The 19,134-nt window shown below is 48.1% G+C and overlaps 1 protein-coding gene across 1 annotated transcript in view; it reads right to left on the bottom strand.

The window, feature by feature from the left end:
- Positions 1-6,589: 6,589 nt before the first annotated feature.
- Positions 6,590-19,134, bottom strand: part of LOC144723651 (alpha-actinin-1-like) — a 78,634-nt gene continuing 66,089 nt past the window's right edge. The window contains exons 15-21 of the mRNA XM_078602546.1: positions 17,413-17,595; positions 16,994-17,128; positions 12,769-12,948; positions 11,733-11,879; positions 11,124-11,204; positions 8,937-9,095; positions 6,590-8,509 (exon numbers count right to left, since the gene is read on the bottom strand). Of these exons, the coding sequence (XP_078458672.1) occupies positions 8,351-8,509; positions 8,937-9,095; positions 11,124-11,204; positions 11,733-11,879; positions 12,769-12,948; positions 16,994-17,128; positions 17,413-17,595 (1,044 nt within the window). The 3' untranslated portion in view covers positions 6,590-8,350. The remainder of the gene's footprint in view (positions 8,510-8,936; positions 9,096-11,123; positions 11,205-11,732; positions 11,880-12,768; positions 12,949-16,993; positions 17,129-17,412; positions 17,596-19,134) is intronic.

Here is a 19,134-nt window from a genome sequence, read left to right as displayed (position 1 = left end):
AAAGTCACGTAGAAGGGAAATACGTGACTTTACCGAAAGAACCAAGAATATGAATCCCTGCAGTTACGAAAGCTTTAAATCGAAACTCAATTCCACTGCACAAGAATACGGGTAAACCGTACGGGTTGACAGGTGTGAGCACCTATGAAGGCCAGCACGGCACGAGAGGGGGTGGGTCGCCAACACCACGCCCGGCCGCCTTTGTCTCCCCACTGGCAATGTTTAATCACCTCCAGTGGCGATGTTGAGGCTGAGTTGACCTAGGGGAGGCCCAAGGCTGGTTCAGATAAATGTCACTAGTGTTGGTCGTGAGCGGGAATCGAAGTCGGGTCGCCAGGTTCGTAGCGCAGTGTGCTGACCACTACACCACCGCTCCCCACAAAGGTCGCAGTATCACACACAGGTCGTGGCTTATTGCGTGAAAATGTATCGCAGCCGAATACTCTGAACGCATCTTTTTGAATGTGGAGTGAAAAACCGGAGGATCCGGAGAAAAATCCACACAACAACGGAGAGACACGCGAACTCCAAATATACAGCAGCAGGCGTCAGGGTCGGGATCGAACCCACGACCTCCTGTATACCAGGCGAGGTAGTTAACATCTCCTGGCCACCGTGATGATGATGATGATGATGAGAGAGACTCTCAAACTCCAAATATACAGCAGCAGGCATCAGGGTCGGGATCGAACCCACGACCTCCTGTATACCAGGTGAGGTAGTTAACATGTCCTAGCCACCGTGATGATGATGAGAGAAAGAGAGACACGCAAACTCCAAATATGCAGCAGCAGGCGTCAAGGTCGGCATCGAACCAACGACCTCCTGTATACCAGGCGAGGTAGTTAATATCTGGTCACTGAGAGGCCCCAATAGTGGAGATTTGAACCGAGGTTTGGAATTGTAGTCTGTAAGTTAGACAACTCTGGGTAAATTTCACCACTGTTTAGTGAGTGTAGGAATTGGCCACAGAGCATGGGATGAATGTAGACATGTTGGGTGGTTTTGTGACAAGTTCAGCAAACTTGATAGCTTTTGGAAGTTATGTCACAATCTGAATGTTTAATAAAAATGTACTGGAGATATTTTAACTCGGTGAAATAATTTTAGGTGTCTCTCTCTGCTTGTGTGTCTGTCTGTGTGTCTGTGTTTTGTCTCTCATCGCCTAAAAGATTTGTATTCCTATTAAGTCCACAGTGTTATTGACGAACCATCGGCGGCAAGACCTCCGAACCATCGGCGGCAAGACCTCCCAGACTCTATGGTCTTCCCAAAATCCATAAGGAAGGCACCCCGCTACGACCCATTGTGTCGACGATAAACTCTCCTACGTACAAACTAGGCCCGTTTTCTATCAGATACGCTGCTCCCTTTCACAGGCAAGACCTCTTCGGCAGTACTCAACTCAACCCAATTAGTCTCTATGGTTAAGGACATGGTACTATCTCCTGATGACATCCTCGTCAGCTTTGATGTAGTATCTTTGTTTACCAAAGTCCCAGTACCGGACACCCTAACAATAATTGAGGACTTAGTCCAACATGGATTGAATTCTGATGCACCTGCGCTGGTTAGGCATTGCCTCACCAACACCTATTTTACCTGGAATGGCACCTTCTACAAACAGAATGAGGGTACCCCTATGGGCTCCCCTTTGTCACCAGTTATAGCCAACATGTTCATGGAAAAGTTTGAATCAGACGCCATCCAGACATCCACCCTGCGTCCTTCCCTGTGGAAGAGGTATGTGGATGACACTTTCGTCATCTGGCCACATGGCCTCTCAGCATTGAACCACTTCTTGGACCACATCAATTCTAGACACCCATCCATCAGATTCACCATGGAAGTGGAGAAAGACGGTAAACTACCATTCTTGGATATTCTGTTTGAGAGGAGGCCTGACGGATCCTTGGGACATTCTGTCTACAGGAAAGCCACCCACACAGATTCCTACTTGAAACCGGATTCCCACCACCACCCATCACAAAAGAATTCTCTCATCAAAACGCTATACCACAGAGCCCATGGCATTTCTGACAAACACCACCTGACCGGTGAATTAAGACATGTACATCGGGCCCTCAGGATGAACGGATACTCTGACCGTACTATCCGCCAAGCTGTCTCTCCCACCACACAGAAACAGCCACAGGAAACTCCGACCAAAACCATCACGTTACCATACATAGCAGGCGTGACCAAAAATATCTCCAAAATTCTAAACAAACATAAGATCCAAGTCCGATTCAGTACAGTGCATAAAATCCGTGATCTGATTCCATCTGTGAAGGATGTCGTTCCTGACTTACAGTATCCTGGAGTCTACAAATTGAGTTGCATTTGTGGTGATTGCTACATTGGAGAAACGAAACGTCATGTTTCTGATCGTGTCCGCGAGCACAAGTCAGATCTGAAACACGGCAGAACTGATTCTTCTGCCGTTGCCGATCATTGCTACAACTCGGTGGGCTCTCATGAAATTGTCTTTTCCGAGACCAAGGTTCTCTGCAAACCTCCCGGCTACCATCAAAGGTTTGTACACGAAGCCATACAAATATACAAACACAGACATAATTTCAACCGTGATGATGGGTACAAACTTAGTAATCATTGGAAAGATGTTATCAACCACGCAAAAAAGACTTAATTACACTTTTTTGGACCATCTTATCTGACAGGCACTATTTTACTTTACTTTACCGAGTGTTAATATCCCCAGTTATTTTTTAACAGTACTCTCTTCATTGTTCAGCCAGCATTGGTATAAACATGGGCATTTTCGTTCCTTTGTTCTATCATGTGTATCAGACCTCCCCTCCCCCTCTCTGTCCATTGTGTTGGCGTGTGCAGCAACCGCGTCCAAGCCGTCGTCCATTTTTTTGGCCCCGCCCCTCCCGCCCCTCCCGCCCCCCTCCCTCCCGATACGTTCCATTCATTGGCTACCACATTCTGATGAGCTCCCCCCCCTCCTCCCCCCTCCAACTTGCTTATAAGGGATTACATCTTGAATCATTGCCTCACTTGATGCAGCTAATCTGGCTGTGACGGTCCCACCTGATGACGGAGACTTGTGTTGCCTCCGAAACGTCGTGATTTTTGTTTTATTTTATTTTATTTTCATTAATTTTGATGTTTTACCTACGTGACTTTACCGAAAAAACCTAAGAATAGAATGTGTTGAGTTTATTGTCTATTACTGCACTAACAGTTTTAGAGTACACCATTGCTGATGTCTTCGAATATGAATCAGGAGGCATGCTGTGCAACCAGCCAATAGCCTGTCTGTATTATGACATATTTTTAAGCCTGGGCTGGGAAATGATAGGTGTATTATCCCTTCAGGTTCAAGGATGTTGCCAAATATGTTGGTGTTGCTATCAAACATTTGCCATGTCACCCAAACTTTACTTCACAGATTTAAACCCATTGGCCATTGGATGTATTTCAAAATTGACAATTGTAGCTAATGACCTGCATTAAATTGTACTTACATTCACATTGCCTCTGTTTATAATTTTACATTGTATTTTTAAGTCACAGTACAAGACAATGTGTATGATAGCATTTTACTGGTAGGAACCTCCTGGTTCCACCAGCCCACAGGGGGTTATTGTGTCCGTCCGTCCGTCGTGCAGGGAGGGGCTGGGTGGGGGGTGGGAGGGGTGGGGCTGGGTAGGGAGGGGCTGGTCACCCCGTGGTGCCCTTATAAAACTCAACGTTTAACCTACTCACGCCGGCTTGTGCCCGCCCTCACAGTCGGGCATATTTGCGGAATACACCACGCCGCCGTTGACCCTGGCCATTGACCGAGCAACCCAACGTTCCTACCAGCTCCCTCCGCAGGAATGTGTTGGACCTTACCTTGTCTCGTTCACATGCAATTACTATATATTTACAGTATATACTGCCAGCATATCTAGATGTATACACTTAAGAGCATTATTATATCTGAACTAATTGCTATTATTTAACGTAACATTTCAAAGTCTTTAAACGTTGTAACATGTCTAGCATATCTCTAGCATCTCCGTTCCAAACTACGTGTACTGCCAAGTAAGCTCGTTATATACGGAGAGTCAGAGGTATGTAAAGCTGAAATTAATTATATGGTGCATCTTTGTTGCATGTAGTACTGTTGCTGTCTCCGTAAATTGAGCAACAGCCAATTGGGGTGAATCTTTTCAATTATTGAGTCGAGGCTGGGATGGGCCAGACACTTTCCACCACCCTGCCCTCCTCTGTTACCTATAGGGTGGAGCCCAAAGCCCTTTCGCGATTTAGGAAATGAGTTATGGCCTATAGAAACATTTAAAAAAGATAAATAAAAAATAAAAATGAAAAATGTTACATAATTTGTGAAATATATAATTTACGTTGAAAAAGTAGTTTTTTATTATCTGCATGCCAACTCACATTAAGACACGACAGATGCCATTCCCGTCATTGTTGACATGTTACCGTGACAACCGTGTCAACATGAGCCTACCGACCTTCACAACGTGAAGGAAGATCCGGTAGTGTGGCGACGTGACAATATCCTCTCGCCTTGCCAAAGCATATTTTAAGGCTCGTCTGAGCGCAGTTGAAATGTTGGGAGCCCAAAAGCATTGCCAAGATCACACTTTTGCCTTTCGACAATCGGATGGTTGCCGACAGTCTTGAAGACCAGGACCCAGTCGGCCAAGCCGAAAACAAGGCTGGGAGGAGTCTCTTTTTGGTCGAGGCCAGAGTCACGGCCAGAGTCACGGCCGGTCAAGGTCAGCCAAGAACGAATCATCTAGACCAGTGCTCTTCATTGCAAGGCCACTGGTGGCCCCTGACGTGCGCCCCCCCCCCCCCCCGACAATACACAAATGTGAAAACACCCCCCCACCGTGCTGTCAAACCCCAATGGTTTCAAATGCGGCGGCCCTCACACCGATGTCGAACAAAGTCCACAACCCCGGTGCCAGTCAAATACCTGAAACGGGAAGATGTCCTCGAGCCGGCCTAGGGACCCGAGAACTGGTCTTGAGGACCCATCGCTGGTTACTGATAAAAGAGACCGTGTTGAGTGATTCATTGCCGAAGCTTCAGCAAGGATACCCCAAGAATCATGTCAATCAGGGCACAGGGGACTGGTGCAATTGGATTCCCGTGTTTGAACACAATTTGGACAAAGTCATCGCCTGAAACAACTTATTGGCTTAAGTTGGCACAACACGGAGCAGCTGCTGTATGGCGAAGCGCCAATCAGCCATAAAAAAAAACTGACGAATGCTCTGGAATGCAGTTGCGTTATGACCACAGCAATAACGCTGCACAGATGGCAGGAGTTCTAACATTGTCAGCGATAGAGCTCTCAAGTCTCGAGTCTCAAAGCTTTCACTCTCACGCTTAGATGACAGCAGAACGGAATGCGTGAGAATTGGAACTTTGAATATGGAGAGCGTAGTAATGTTTCCACCGCAATTTGTTGACCTCATGCCACCAAAGTCAACATGAAAACACCACAAATCTTCATTTATCCTGTCCCATCACTGCTGGTTTCACACCACCACCACCAGTCAGGTTAATGATACAGCACTCACCAATTCACTAAAGTATCTCACTCTACATTCAAAACTAATTTCTTTAGAACTGCTTTTTGTATTTAGTTTGTCCTTCCTCCGTACCTCCGATTAGCACGGTTAGCTACGTACGGTGCAACAGAAGTTCGACATACACTCAATCTGCGATCATTCGCCTCCTTATTACTCTTCTATCACTACTATGGTCATTGTCCCATGAACGTCACTTATTGGTGTACCCGACTGTTTTGTCTCACCCATATTTCCTTGCACTGCTCAACTTGGGAATTCCCTTCCAAGTTCTGATATAACTTTGCTCAATTCAAGACACTCATTCACCGCTATCTTTTATACTTTTAACAGAGTTATTTGCTGATGGCCACTTGGCATTCTGGGCTTTTGCTCAGTAACTGTAAAAACAATATTCGGACCACTTTCCGGCCATGACCGCATTGACAAACTTCCCACTTGAGAAGGGCCATTGCTCGAAACGTCACCTATTGCACGATTTCCTTTTCAGGCCAGTGTTATTGACGAACCTGTTGAGTCTGCAGTGAAGGATCCGAAGTGCGTGCAGTCCAGAGTCTTCAGCATCAAACATTAAATGTATGTTGAACTTCTTTTGCACCGTACGTAGCTGACCGTGCTAACCGGTGGTGCGGGGGGGGAAGAACAATTCCAGTTGACTATTATGGTGCTTAACATTGCAGTAGGGTCAACACATTGCACATTAAAGCTGCAATAGGGCACAATTTTTATATAAAGGATGGCAGAGCTTGGGCAATTGTTGGTGCCGGCTCATGTGGATGCCCCCCCCCCTCTCCCTGTGGTTTATCCTCAGGCCTTTTGAGTCGTTCTCTATCTTCGAACAGTGTGTGGCGGTGGTGGTGCCACGTTACACGTTGAAACATGTTTCTATTACATTAATATTGACAATGTTTTTTTTATTTCGTGCGTGTTGCCCGTTTGAACAATGTGTGATAATCATAACTTACGAAAGTCCACTCGAGTACGCTCATACAAGACATTCCAGCCCGTTTTGATCCAAAAATTATATTTAACCCACAGTTGAATACACGGTTTAAGGAGCATGATTGTTATGGATAGCAATTGCATGTAGAAATCTTTTTAACGACTCAAAAAAAAATACGTCAGATTCTATCACATGCTCTTAATTGTGGATATGCAAGTACAATTACAGTAAATTGTTGCCCAAGAAGCTCAAAAAAGACAAATCCTTAATAAAGAATCAGAAATTACAGGAGTGCAACATCTTTTTACCACATGCAATGTCACCATGATAAAAAAAAATCTATTTAAAAGAAATAAAACTGCTCAATATTTTACAGTTGATTGTATTGACTGCAAATAACAAAATTACCATCGATTAGGGTTTGGGTGGAACAACCACTTAGAGCGTGACCAGGTAAGAGCACTGTGGAGCAGTTGAAAAGAAAACATCTAAAGAATGCGTCGGTAACGCTTGACACCAGCAGTTGAGCTCCCAAAACGGTGTGCGTCAGTCCCACCACCTATGTACATCGTGTATGAAAGTAAAGCAAGAAAATAATTGGCATAAAAACGGTGTTCTACACACAAAACAACGGTTCGATTTCAATGTGTCCCCCCCCCCATTTTTACTGCAAGCGCACACTTTTGTTTATTGTGAATAATCCGTTGTGAAGCTGAATATATAGTGTTCAAATTCATTGCATAGTAGAAGAAAAAAAAATACAAAACCACGAGCACAGCTAATGCCCCGTTTTAATTTGGTTAATGTGACCCCCACCCCAGCAACCACTCCTGTCTGAGCCCAGCCCGGCAAGCGGCCAATGAGCTGCCTGAAGCCTCTGAGAAGCACTCCGAATCGGGACTAAATCCGTTCCAAACATTTGCTAATATGATCGGTAGTGTTGTTGTGACGAAAAACTACACATAAATTTGCTCAAGATGTCGTTGTCCCAAATATAAATTTACAATAACTGGTGTCAGTCACAAGCCAAATCGTATAGATTTCTACACAATACATGCACCGTTAGCATTTCGATAAAGATACATCATGAGAATACAACAATCTGCGAGCAGGTGTTCAAGTGGTGATAAATAAAATTTAGGAAGGCTGGCATTGGCTATGGTTTAGGAATATATTAAACCTGTGACTTCCATCAGTGTGCTTGAAAAGGTGCTTGGATTGTTTTTTTTATTCTCTTTCAATTACATCAGCTAAAGATTTGCAAATGCGCAGGCACTAAGTGTGTATTGCTCTCGACTGAGAATAAATCATGTCCATGCGTTTGTATGCGTCCATGCATTTATGCGGGCCTTTCATAATAGGTGCTCAATAATAGCACTTAGCCCTACAGTCAACAAGGCTAACCGGCGGGAATATTTGTCTTTGTGCTTGCGTGCGGTAAGTGTGTCCGTGCATTTGCGCAGGTGTATGTGTGTGTGTGCCAGAAAATACGCGCGAGTTCATACATTTGTATGTAGTGTGTTATGGGATGACCCATAATGCCTGGGTCCATCCCATGACCTTCCTCCCAGCGGGCTTTCGACACTTCACCCGACCTCAAAGTGCACCCAACCTGGCAGCACAAGCGGTGAGGTGACCTCACCATCACTTAGCGGCAAATGGCGGCTGTCGATGCCATGCGTGTGCGTGCGTGCAAATGCGTGTGCGAATGCTGGCGAACCGTAGGCAAGCGCGCGTGAGCCCGCGTGTATCTCTGTGCGCGCGTGCACGTGTCTGTGTGTGCGCGCGTGCACGTGTCTGTGTGTGTGCGAGCGAGAGCGCGAGCCTAGAGGTCGCTCTCCCCGTAGAGCGCCGTCGAGAAGGACATGTAGTCGAGGGCGCCTGGGACGCCGTCAGCCCCGCGGTACGGCGCCATGCGCGCGATGCAGTACTCGGCCTGCTCGGGGGGCAGCTCACGCCGCAGCTCCTCCGCCGTGATGAAGGTCTGCGATGGGGGAGGGAGAGTTACATACCGCACGCGGAGAGCATCCGGTTCTCATGGATTTGACATTCCTCCAAGAGACTGGGGTAACCATCTACCACGTCAAAACACCAACAGGCCGACGCGCACATCTTCACGAATGATCGTGGACATGTATCTCCTGAAGCCATCTCACCGTGGCTAGCAGACCTGCCATTTAGCTCCTGAACATATTGCCACGTGCAAGAATCAAATATTCAGTTAATCTGCTCATCGTTGAAAAACATTGGTAAGAACGAGAAGCTGAATCGTAAGTCCAGGAGGGCTGCAGTTTAACACATTTATTAACCAGTTAAGAATAAGCAACAAGAGATTTTAATTTTGAAAAACGTTTTGGGACATACGATCGCTCCTTGGGAATTGTGCACATCACAACCATAATAACACTGACCTTGTCTCCTGCCAGGATCTTGAAGGAAGCGATGACCTGGTCGGCCGTATCCGTGTCGGTCGTTTCTCGGGTCATGTAGTCGATGAACGACTGGAAGGTGACGTAGCCGGAGTTGTTGGGGTCCACGATGTTCATGATGCGAGCAAACTCGGCCTCACCCTACAGACGTCAAGCACAGCGGAGGTCCCCCCGGTGAGTAACACCAACGTGTGATGTGATACACAAATGCACAAAAGACAAAGATCCGCCGTGTAGCCTCAAAAGATTGTTGGGGCAAGTGCGTTAGCAAGTACCTATGAAGGCTGGCACAGCAAACGAGGGGGTGGGTGGCCAACACCACACCCGAGTGGCGATGTTTACACACCGCACTAGGTACTTATTTGAGGCCGAGTAGACCTAGGCGAGGCCCAGGGCCGGTTCAGATAATCATCACTGGTGTTGATGGCCGTGAGCGGGAATCGAACTCGGGTTGCTGGGTTCGTGCAGCATGCTAACCGCGACACGACCGCTCCCCACGCAAACGGACACACACAGCTATGGGTACACAGAAAACTCGCGAAACTTTGGCGGTTTTCGCGGCACTGTTGTACAACTCTCCGATGTGTCCGCGCGTCGTCGCTCGCTCTGGCAGATCGAGAACGACTCAGAGGCGCAAAGAACCGCAGTCGAGTGGGAAAGGAAGGCAGCAGCCACACGGTAAGCCAGCACTACCAACAATTGGCCAAGCGCTGTGGTCCTCTATCTATATATGTAAAAGTTACATTTGTGAATGTGTGTCTGTTCGAAATGTTTAGCATACTTCCCAACATGCAACAAGCTTGAAATTTGGCATGTGTGTAGCTTTCAGACTGTACACAATACAAAAAGCATAAAAATAGACTTTGGTATTTTGGGGGGCGGGGGGGGCGCAATAATGCATATATTTTGCACGGCAAGTGAGCGGTGACGTCACCTCTGTGATGTCACCCGCATGCGGCAGCGTCACGCAGCGTGCCTGCTGACGTCACGCATCCCCCCCCACCCTCCACGTAGGCCGTGAATTAATCCAAGACAAGAATCCACGTCTCGGGCGAAGCCGGGCAGTAAAGCTAGTATATTATGGTGCAATCGGCCAATAAATGAGAATTCTTATTCTATGGTTCTTTCGGTAAAATCGCGTAGATAGAAAAAAAACGAGTGTTTGCAAGTGGGAGGAAACCAGAAGAACCAGGAGAAAAGCCACACGTGTGAGGGGGAAACTATGAGGAGTCCACATCTTTGCCGCACTGCCTGAACGTCCTTCAAAGCAACACAACCCGAGGGTAAATGGGTAAACTGCAGCTATTAGCAGGATTCTTAATCTCACGGAAAAAATCACAATAAAATAAATATTTCTCACGTTTGCCCTGACAAGAGTACACCGTGTGTGTATTTTAAAAAGTCAACATAATTCGTCAAAAAACAATTGCATAGAGACACTTGGGCAAGCAATCAGTAAAATGCTCCTTCTATATGAACTCGTACGGAAAATAGAAGAACAGTGAGCAAAGGCACGTGAAGAGATACATGCTCATTAGGTGATGACGATGATGATGCCAATGATGATGATAAGCACACCTCAAGGCAGCACTCCAATAAATGTGTGGCTGGTGGCTCCTGCGAAGTCTCTAAAACCCTCCAGCGATGTGAAGGTGGGAAACCCTGAACTCGGATGCCATCGGGATTTTGGGGACTTTGAGCACTCTCAATTATTTGAGCCGAGGAGCCATTCCCTCCCTCCACCCACCCACCCTGTTCATAATTCCCCCCCACCCCTGCCCCCTTGTTCTTATTTTATTTATTCAAGAACCCAATATGCGCAACGCAAACATCAAAGAGCAGCTCACGAGCACACAAACGAACCCGGAGCGACACGCCCTCAAGTTAGGGAGCGACTGGAGGACACTTGGGCTCGCTGTCCTACCACCGTAGGGGGGAACGATCGGGTGAGGCACATTTGCAGGAGAAGGGAAGAAGGGGGAAGTGGGGGGGGTCTTGCGTGACATCCGTAAACTCGTCAACGCTTCACACTAACAAGTGTCCCCTCCGCGCGCATCCCAACCAGGTTTTGCGAACTTGCAATCCGCCGACTGCGAGTCGAACGCTTAATGTGACAGCGATCGTCAGCGCCGCGCGAGAAACTACTCCCGCATGTACCACCGGGCCCACCTGCTGGTCGTTGCCGACGTCATAGCCAAGGCTGATGAGGCAGGCCTTGAACTCCTCGGCAGCCAGAAGACCAGAGTGGTCCTGGGAAAACAGAGACATACGGATTTGCATTTAACCACCAAAGCACGAGTGAATATGCATGTTTGTTAAAACTTATTTCGCACCGTACGTAGCCAATATAGGACTAACAAAGCCAAAGATCACCCGTGCAACCTCTGACAGACTGTTGGGGCAAGTGCTTTTAGCGAGCACCTACGAAGGCACACGAGGAGGTAGGTGGCCAGCGCCACGCCCGGCCGCCTTTGCCTACCTCATGGAGATATTTACACATCACACTAGGCACTCAATCGAGGCCGAGTCGACCTAGGGGCAACCCAGGATTTGTTCCGAAAATCGTTACTGGTGTTAGCCGTGAGCGGGAATCGAACTCGTGTCTGAAGGGGTTCGTAGCGCAGCTCGCTGACCGCTACGCTCCGGACTAAAATGCACAGGCGTGGAGGAATGCCGCTCGCTCGTGCCTGGCGTGAGCATCGTGGCAAAGAAAAACGACCGCGTGTCTCGGCGCGTCCACGCGACTGCGGCGAGAGCGCCAGGCTCACGCGCAGGTACCTTGTCGAAGTGGTTGAACGATCCGCGGAACTCGTGCATCTGTTCCTGGCTGATGCCCTTGGTGTCACGAGTCAGGATCTGGTTCTCCACCTCGTTGATGGTGCGCGCGATGGTGGTGAGCAGCTGCTCCCAGCCCACGCGGATGTGCTGCAAACAGAGAAGAAAAAGTTCCCGCAGCTCACACCAAGAACACTCACTCTGCCCGAGTCTACACGCATAGCGATTCCCGGACTCGCCTGTATGTATATTTAACTTTTTTCGCACCATATGTAGCCAAACGTGCTAATCGGAGGTGCCGGGGAAGGACAACTAAACACAAAATGCAGTTCCAAAGAAATGAGTTTTTAATCTCGATTTAAATGCACAGCTCCAGTGGCTTCCTAATATTGGAAGGAAGAACTTTCCAGATGGCCGCAAAAGCGCATCTGAAAGCGGGCGATGCGGTGACCGTCTTTCTTCAATGGTGAGCTAAAATCCACTGCTGCGAGGATGACCGGAGTTTGCGCGATGGTTAATGCTCCTGGACGAGATCAGCAAGGTATTGTGGTTCATTTGTGGCAAGCACTTTGTGTAATGAGTGGGACCTTATAATGTATTCCTTCGGCAAATGGAAGCCAATCCAGCTCAGCGTGTGATACGTGCATCGAGTCATGTGTACAAGAGTGAATTTTCCTTTTTTTTACAAGTTATATCCACAACTCTTCTGTAAAGCGTAACGGAACAAACAATACCGTACAGATCAGACAAAACAAATGTGACATGCAATGCAAATTAGCCAAAAGAAACCCACAAAGAGGAATACATTCTTAAATGTAAACGCGGTGGACAGTGTACGCTGTAGGCATGGTATGTGTGATGCACTTGTGGAGTATGTAATGTGTGTGGTGAGCGTGATGTGCTTACCTCCACGGTGTAGTTGGCGTGGTGAGCGAGATGTACGTGGTGAGCGAGTGAGCGGTCCTCACCTCCACGGTGTAGTTGGCGTGGTGAGCGTGATGTACGCGGTGTGCGTGGTGAGCGAGTGAGCGGTCCTCACCTCCATGGTGTAGTTGGTGTGCTTGTTGTCGAAGATGAGCGCCTCCTGGATGAGCTGGTGCTCACTCTCCAGCTTGTCGATGTTGGGCTTGTAGTTGATGATGTTCTGCTCGTACTTCCTCAGCTGGTTCAGCTGGTCCTCCAGCGTGCCGTGCATCTCGATGGAGATGTGTCCGATCTCCTGCGCGAGGAATGCGGAGGGAGCACGCGCGTGCCGTCAGAGCGTTCCGACGCAGTGCTCACGACGCGGTTGTGCTGCGGAGTAGCTATCCGTCATTGCTGTCGGGTTGCGCAGAGCGTGGTTCGGTACGATGTCCAACGTTCCGCCCCCGCTCGTCGAGAGCTTCTTCAGGAACGGAATTGAAAGCACTTTCTCAAGAAGCTCCCCAACAAATAGTTTTTTTTCTTTTTAACTTGTATTTGTAGGAATCCATACTCTTTGGTTCTTTCGGTAAAGTCACGTAGGTAGAAAATTAAATAAAGTCACGTGACTTTACAGAAAGGACCAAAGAGTATGTTTGTATAAATGTCAGTCAGTCATCTGACTGACTATTATTATTGGCCCTATCTTCACTATGCCTGATGTATCATCGAGTATAATCCGACTGCCACTTACCCACCACATCGCTCTGAAAATGTTTGTGCCCCATGCTCGTAAGACTAGGAAGTCACCGCTAATATTTGTTTTTCAAGTGCATCTTTTATAATTGTTTTCGTGCATAACAATACTATGCAGGTCAGTTACAAACACACGGGGCCACTGCATTATCTTATCTTGTGTAGATGTACACAGCGCCTTACTCTGATGCCCTTTACAGCAATTGTAAAATTGTACATAAGATGATAGTGGTTGAGATAAATTGTGGGGTAATTAAAAGTGGTTGTGTCGTAATGGTGACAGTTATGAGACAGGCAGGAGAGGTTAAGGAGGAGTTGGGGTAGTGATAGGGGTTAGGGTAGTGATCAAGGTTGTGATAGGGGTTGGGGTTGTGATAGGGTTAGTGATTGGGGTAGGGGTAGTGTTAGGGGCAGAGGTTGGGGTAGTGATAGGGGTAGCCCTGGTTGTAGCTAGGGGACGGAGGGGGCAGGGAGTAAGAGTAGCAGGATAGGCAGGGGAGAAGAGATGAGGGTTGTTTTAAGCGAGGATCAAAAGCAGGTTAGTGAAGATTATTGTTTCATGTGCAGTCGCAGTTGGTTCCAGCGAGTGGGAGCAAGAAGAGCAACGGAAAGAGAGCGAGACTGGGCGCAGGGTGAGGAAGAGAGGGACAGTAGAGACTGGGCGCAGGGTGAGGAAGAGAGGGACAGTAGAGACTGGGCGCATAGAGGACGGAATAGGACAGACGATTAAAGCAAGATAAGCTGGAGCAAGACCGTGGAGGGATCAAAAGACTCGAGTGAGACATTTAAACGTACAACGATAGTTGACAGGGAGCCAGTGGCGTTCGGATAGTAGAGCAGAAGTGTGGTCAAATGCACCGCAAACGTGTAACCTGACGCTTGAATCTGTTCATTCTCGTAGCGTCAAGCAAGCGCGCATTTCTCTTCCAGGAGTACCGTGTGCCTCGTGGCGGGGCTGCGATTAAACGTGCCACAGCACGCGATTCCCGGCCACGTGAGAATCTCGACAGGCGATGGCCCGTGGCTAATTCTTATGTAAACCAGCAATGGAATGCAGATCTTGCTTCAGCAACTGAGCACTGTACTACACCGCAAGGCCGTAGCCATGGAGTCAACATTGGGGGGGACCAAATCTTCCAGGGGGTCTGGGCTCCCCCCCCCCCCCAGAAAAAAAATCCAAATTTGAAAACGAATTTCCTGCCTAAAATATAAAAAAGTCACTAACACAATGGATGTACTTTTTTATTTATTTTTTACAATAATGTCTAATGGTGTATTGTATTACATTGCTCTGTTTTTTCTTTTTGACCTTTTCTTGTTTCATTGTATGTAATGGCAGAGATTAAGGATTAATAAAGTACAACCATAACCACAATCATATAAACAGAAATCTATTTTATAGTAATACATTGGGGGGGACATTTTGAGCATATTTGAATATTGCGGGGGGGGGATGTCCCCCCCCCAATATATATTATAATTATGGCCTTGCTACACCGTGGGTAGATTTGATTCAATAAACCAAATATTTCCAACCCACACGCGCAATGCAATAGGATTCACACTGCATTCTTACCCAGACACGGGGCACATGCCTTCAATGGAACCACCTAAAATAGGGAGGGGATACAGATGTATCATGGCAACTTTTTTTTTGGTCCCATGATTCCTTGCAAAGGGTTTCTATTTGGTGTTTGAACATCTTAACAAGTGTTTTATTTCCAGAAAGTGTAAAATCTATCCTTATTATTATACACATATGCTCTAAAGTAAGGTGTTCGATTATAACACTTTGGAGAAGAGAAGCCATAGGCAGAGGACAAGAGGAAGGTCTTGAGCCTGGACATGAACAGGGGCAGGGAGTTAGCAGAAAGGATGGCTGGGGGAAGGGCATTCCAGACTACGATGGTAGCCGAGAATGAGTAACTTTCCACTGACCCAGAGTTTGATAGAGGGGTTTTGCAATGACTTGATTATATATGTAGAACTTCTTTCATACCGCACGTAGCCAACCGTGTTTAATCGGGGGTTGCGGATTACTGAAGGTGAGGACATGTGGAGGGCATTAGAGTGAGATGAGATGTGAGAGCATGTGTGGAGGGGAGAAGGGTAAGATTAGACAGGATAAGGAAGGCAGGGGAAAGTAAATAATGGAGTATCTCAAAGATAGTGAGGGCGATCTTGTCGTTGGCTTAAGGTTGGGTTGGGAGCTTGTGGAAGGATCCCAGGATAGGGGGCGATGTGGTCTAATTCACTGTTAGTGTAATCACCACACATTCTTCGTGTGTATGGACACACTTCAGCTTGGATTGCTTAAAGTGATGAAAGAGAAACTCAAAATGAACCCACGCTTACAAAACGTTAAATGCCCCCGTGTGAAAATTACAGGGCAAAAAATGGTTTGAAATTTTGAAGCCCTCATCACCTTTAAATGCAGTCTTTCGTTTCTTCCCAAGCCACGGGAAATTATAACCGCACGGGCGGGCGAGTTGCAACGCCACCAATTACCACTGCAAGTGGACTGAGGCCAAAGAATTCACGTCCCTGCGTTGTTGCCTTAGAATGCATCTCGTCCCTTGCAGACAATGTAACATGTAAGAATATGCAGCATTGTTTTTGTAGAATAGCCTAACCCTACCAACATCACCCCATAACTAGTGAAATGTCAATTAATTACAGCAACTACACACGCAATCGAACCAAGCCACAAGGCGGACCCAATGCATTTGGCACAATTGCTCAGAAATTGTTTTTTTTTCCCACGCCAATTGCTCAAATTATGGCCGATTGGGAGCTGTGGGTGAGAATGCACATCTCGCAATCAAGAAAGGCGCGAGTTAATACCCTGGGTCGGCTCGGGGTCAAACTCGATTGATTATATCCCTCCCCAGGACTCGTGCTATGGACAGTACCATTATAGAAAATCCAATGGTTGTCACACCGACAGTCGCCCGCAATGGTAATGTGGAATTTTCATCGCTGGACAAGGCCGGCTGCGCCACTGGACATGAGTGCTCTGCCCCATGACTAGAGACCTCCTCTTTATCCACGGCACTACTACCCGCAACTCGGAGTGTCGCTACCTCCTGCGTAAGCGTACGGGAGCATTATTACCCCGTGGCGCACCACGGGAAAAGGAGCGACAACAAAGAGGGCACCGTTCAAGATGAGCAGCAGGAATGAACGCCAGGCAAAAAGGAGAGGAGGAAGGGGAGAAGGAATAAACAGGCCAAGATGAAAGGGATGTATGTTTATATGTACGCTGAATTTATTTCGCACCGTGTGTAGCCAACCGTGCTAATAATCGGAGGTGCGAGGGATCAGAGGGTGATGATGAGAGGGCTGGGAAAAGGGGGAGAGAGAGAAGGAAGCAGGGAACAGAAGTGAGCTGGACGGGGCAGCGTCTGTTTTCATAGGTGGGAGAGGGGAGAGATTCAGAGTGGAGGTCGTCAACACACAAGCCATGTGATTGATGGGAGGCTTGAGTTGACTGAGATCGAGAGACAGAGGGATTCAGTGTGGGGGGTGGCCACACAAGCCACGGTGATTTTTGAGGAGGCCCGAGTTAATTTCGATGCACAGACAAGCTTGCTTGACTCTGCCCTTACCTCCATCTTGGTCTGTATCCAGGGCCCCACCGTGTTGGCGGACGTGGCGAACTGCTTGCGCAGCTTCTCGTTCGCCTGCTGCTTCATGAGCTCGTCGTGCAGTGCGTTGTCGCGTATCGGCACCTGCTGCTTCATCTGCATGCGCACGCCACGCGGGGGTGAGGGGGGGTGAGCGTCGGAGGGCGCTTGCGACGGTCGTGGCCGCCGCTGCTGAACGTGTAACACGGCACTCCGCTTGGGTGTTTTACGCTTAAAGTAAATAAAATCGCGCATGACGTTTGCGCGTACGTACGTACGGGTGAGCTACTTTTGCACAGAACGTAGCCAACCGTGCTAACCGAGGGCTGTCGCCATTCGTGTCGTGCCGGTCATGGAGGGGTGGGGGGGGGTAACAACACGAGTGGTGCACGCGCGCTTACCCTGTCCCACTTGCTGGAGATGTCGTGTGGGGTGACCACGGTGTAGGGGTTCTGTCCGCTCAGCTTGATGTTGTGGGTCTGGGCCACCTGCTGGATCTCGTTCTGGACGCCCATGATGGAGTCCTTCTCCTTCCCGGCTTCCGGCAGCGTCTCCTTGAACTGCTCGTGAGCCGTGATCAGCCCCTGCAATGCACACGGAGTGGTGCTTAGTCGCTGCGCCCAGAGCGGACCACTGGCGCTTGTCGGGACCACGCGTGGCGGGTAAAAGTTACGAAAATAAATGTGCTTTTTTTTCTTTTTCCTCGCTAATAATTTCAACAAAAAGATGTATACGTGCCAACTGCTATCTGTAACAATCACTGCTCCTTAAACCGTGTACTCAACTGCGGGTTAAATTACATTTTTGGCTCTAAATGGGCTGGGATGTCTCGTGTGCACGTATTTAATGGCCATTCGTAATTTATAATTATCACAAATTGTTCAAAGCCAGCAACACACGCACGAAGTAAAAACATTGTCGATGTTTTAATGTAATTTAAAAAACGTGTAACGTGCCACCACTGCACACACGGTTCGCTCGTTCCCGGAGAAAACGAGGAACCACAGACAAGCGGGAAGGGCAGCAGCCAGGCGCTGTCAGCAATCGCCCAAGCTCTGCGGTCCTCTATATATCATGTCATATATATGTTAAGGTGCTTTCAACCAATTAAGGAGTGTTTTACATGTGGGAGGAAACCAGAACGCCCAGAGAAAACCCACAAGTGTGAGGGTGCAACACATTTCGGACGAATCCCACATTTGCTCGACCGCCTTAAACTGGCGAACCAGGGTATGGGACCCCGACGCCCACCGGAAGGGAGTTTGGCAACATTTGTGTGGTGATCCACCAACCCTCGCTACCTCCACAGTGCTGGATTACAGGCCACGCTCGGCTCAACCGATTGCTCCCGTGCCATAAGATTCACGCCATGAGAGACGAAGTGTTCATTCAGAACTCTCGCACAGCAGTGTGAAGAGGACAGCCCACAGAAGTGGATATCATAGAGCTACCTCTGGGATCCCTTCGAGTGACTTGTGGTCCACGCAATAGAGGGCAGCACTTGCCTACCCACTGTGCCACTGAGAATCATGTTTTATCACCCGACGGTCAGACCAACATTTTAATTCTTAAGTGATTACATTTTGCCAAATCAAGTGCAGAACCAAATCCAACACGATTCGCGATCGGTATGAGACCATCAACCCGCTACACTCGAGAACCCGGTTTAGTCACAGGGTGGCTAAAACCTGGATTCAAACCCAGGTTCTCAGCCTTGCCAGCTCAGCGCGTGTACTCTGACCTCCGAAGCCAGCCGAGGGATGGCAAAGCCCTACACCAAGGTGACGCACACGCCTGTGATCCGGCATGTTGGAAACGAGGGTTGGTGGAGTCATGGAGATGTGCGAAATCTCCAAACTCACTCTGGGCTTGTGGCAACAATTTGGCGCTAGCTATTGCAGAGCGCGGTCACGATGCCGCAGTTCTCTGCGGCGAGTAGAGTACAAAGAAAGTCTTTTAAAAATAAACGGCGCTATGCTTCTCTTAAATAAAATTAACGCCGAACCGCTCGCACGTTGCGAGATTCAGGCGGTGAAGGGGACCCACGCCCGGCGACTTGCAGACCTCTCGAAAACGGGAAAGGGTTGATGTTGTTATTGTAACGTCCTGACCTGCGCCTACTG

This window comes from Lampetra planeri, chromosome 18, assembly GCF_965212315.1.
Source record: "Lampetra planeri chromosome 18, kcLamPlan1.2.h2, whole genome shotgun sequence".
Lineage (NCBI taxonomy): Eukaryota > Metazoa > Chordata > Hyperoartia > Petromyzontiformes > Petromyzontidae > Lampetra > Lampetra planeri.
Note: the sequence above shows the minus strand (reverse complement) of the source record. Positions and strands in the feature narration are given on the sequence as shown.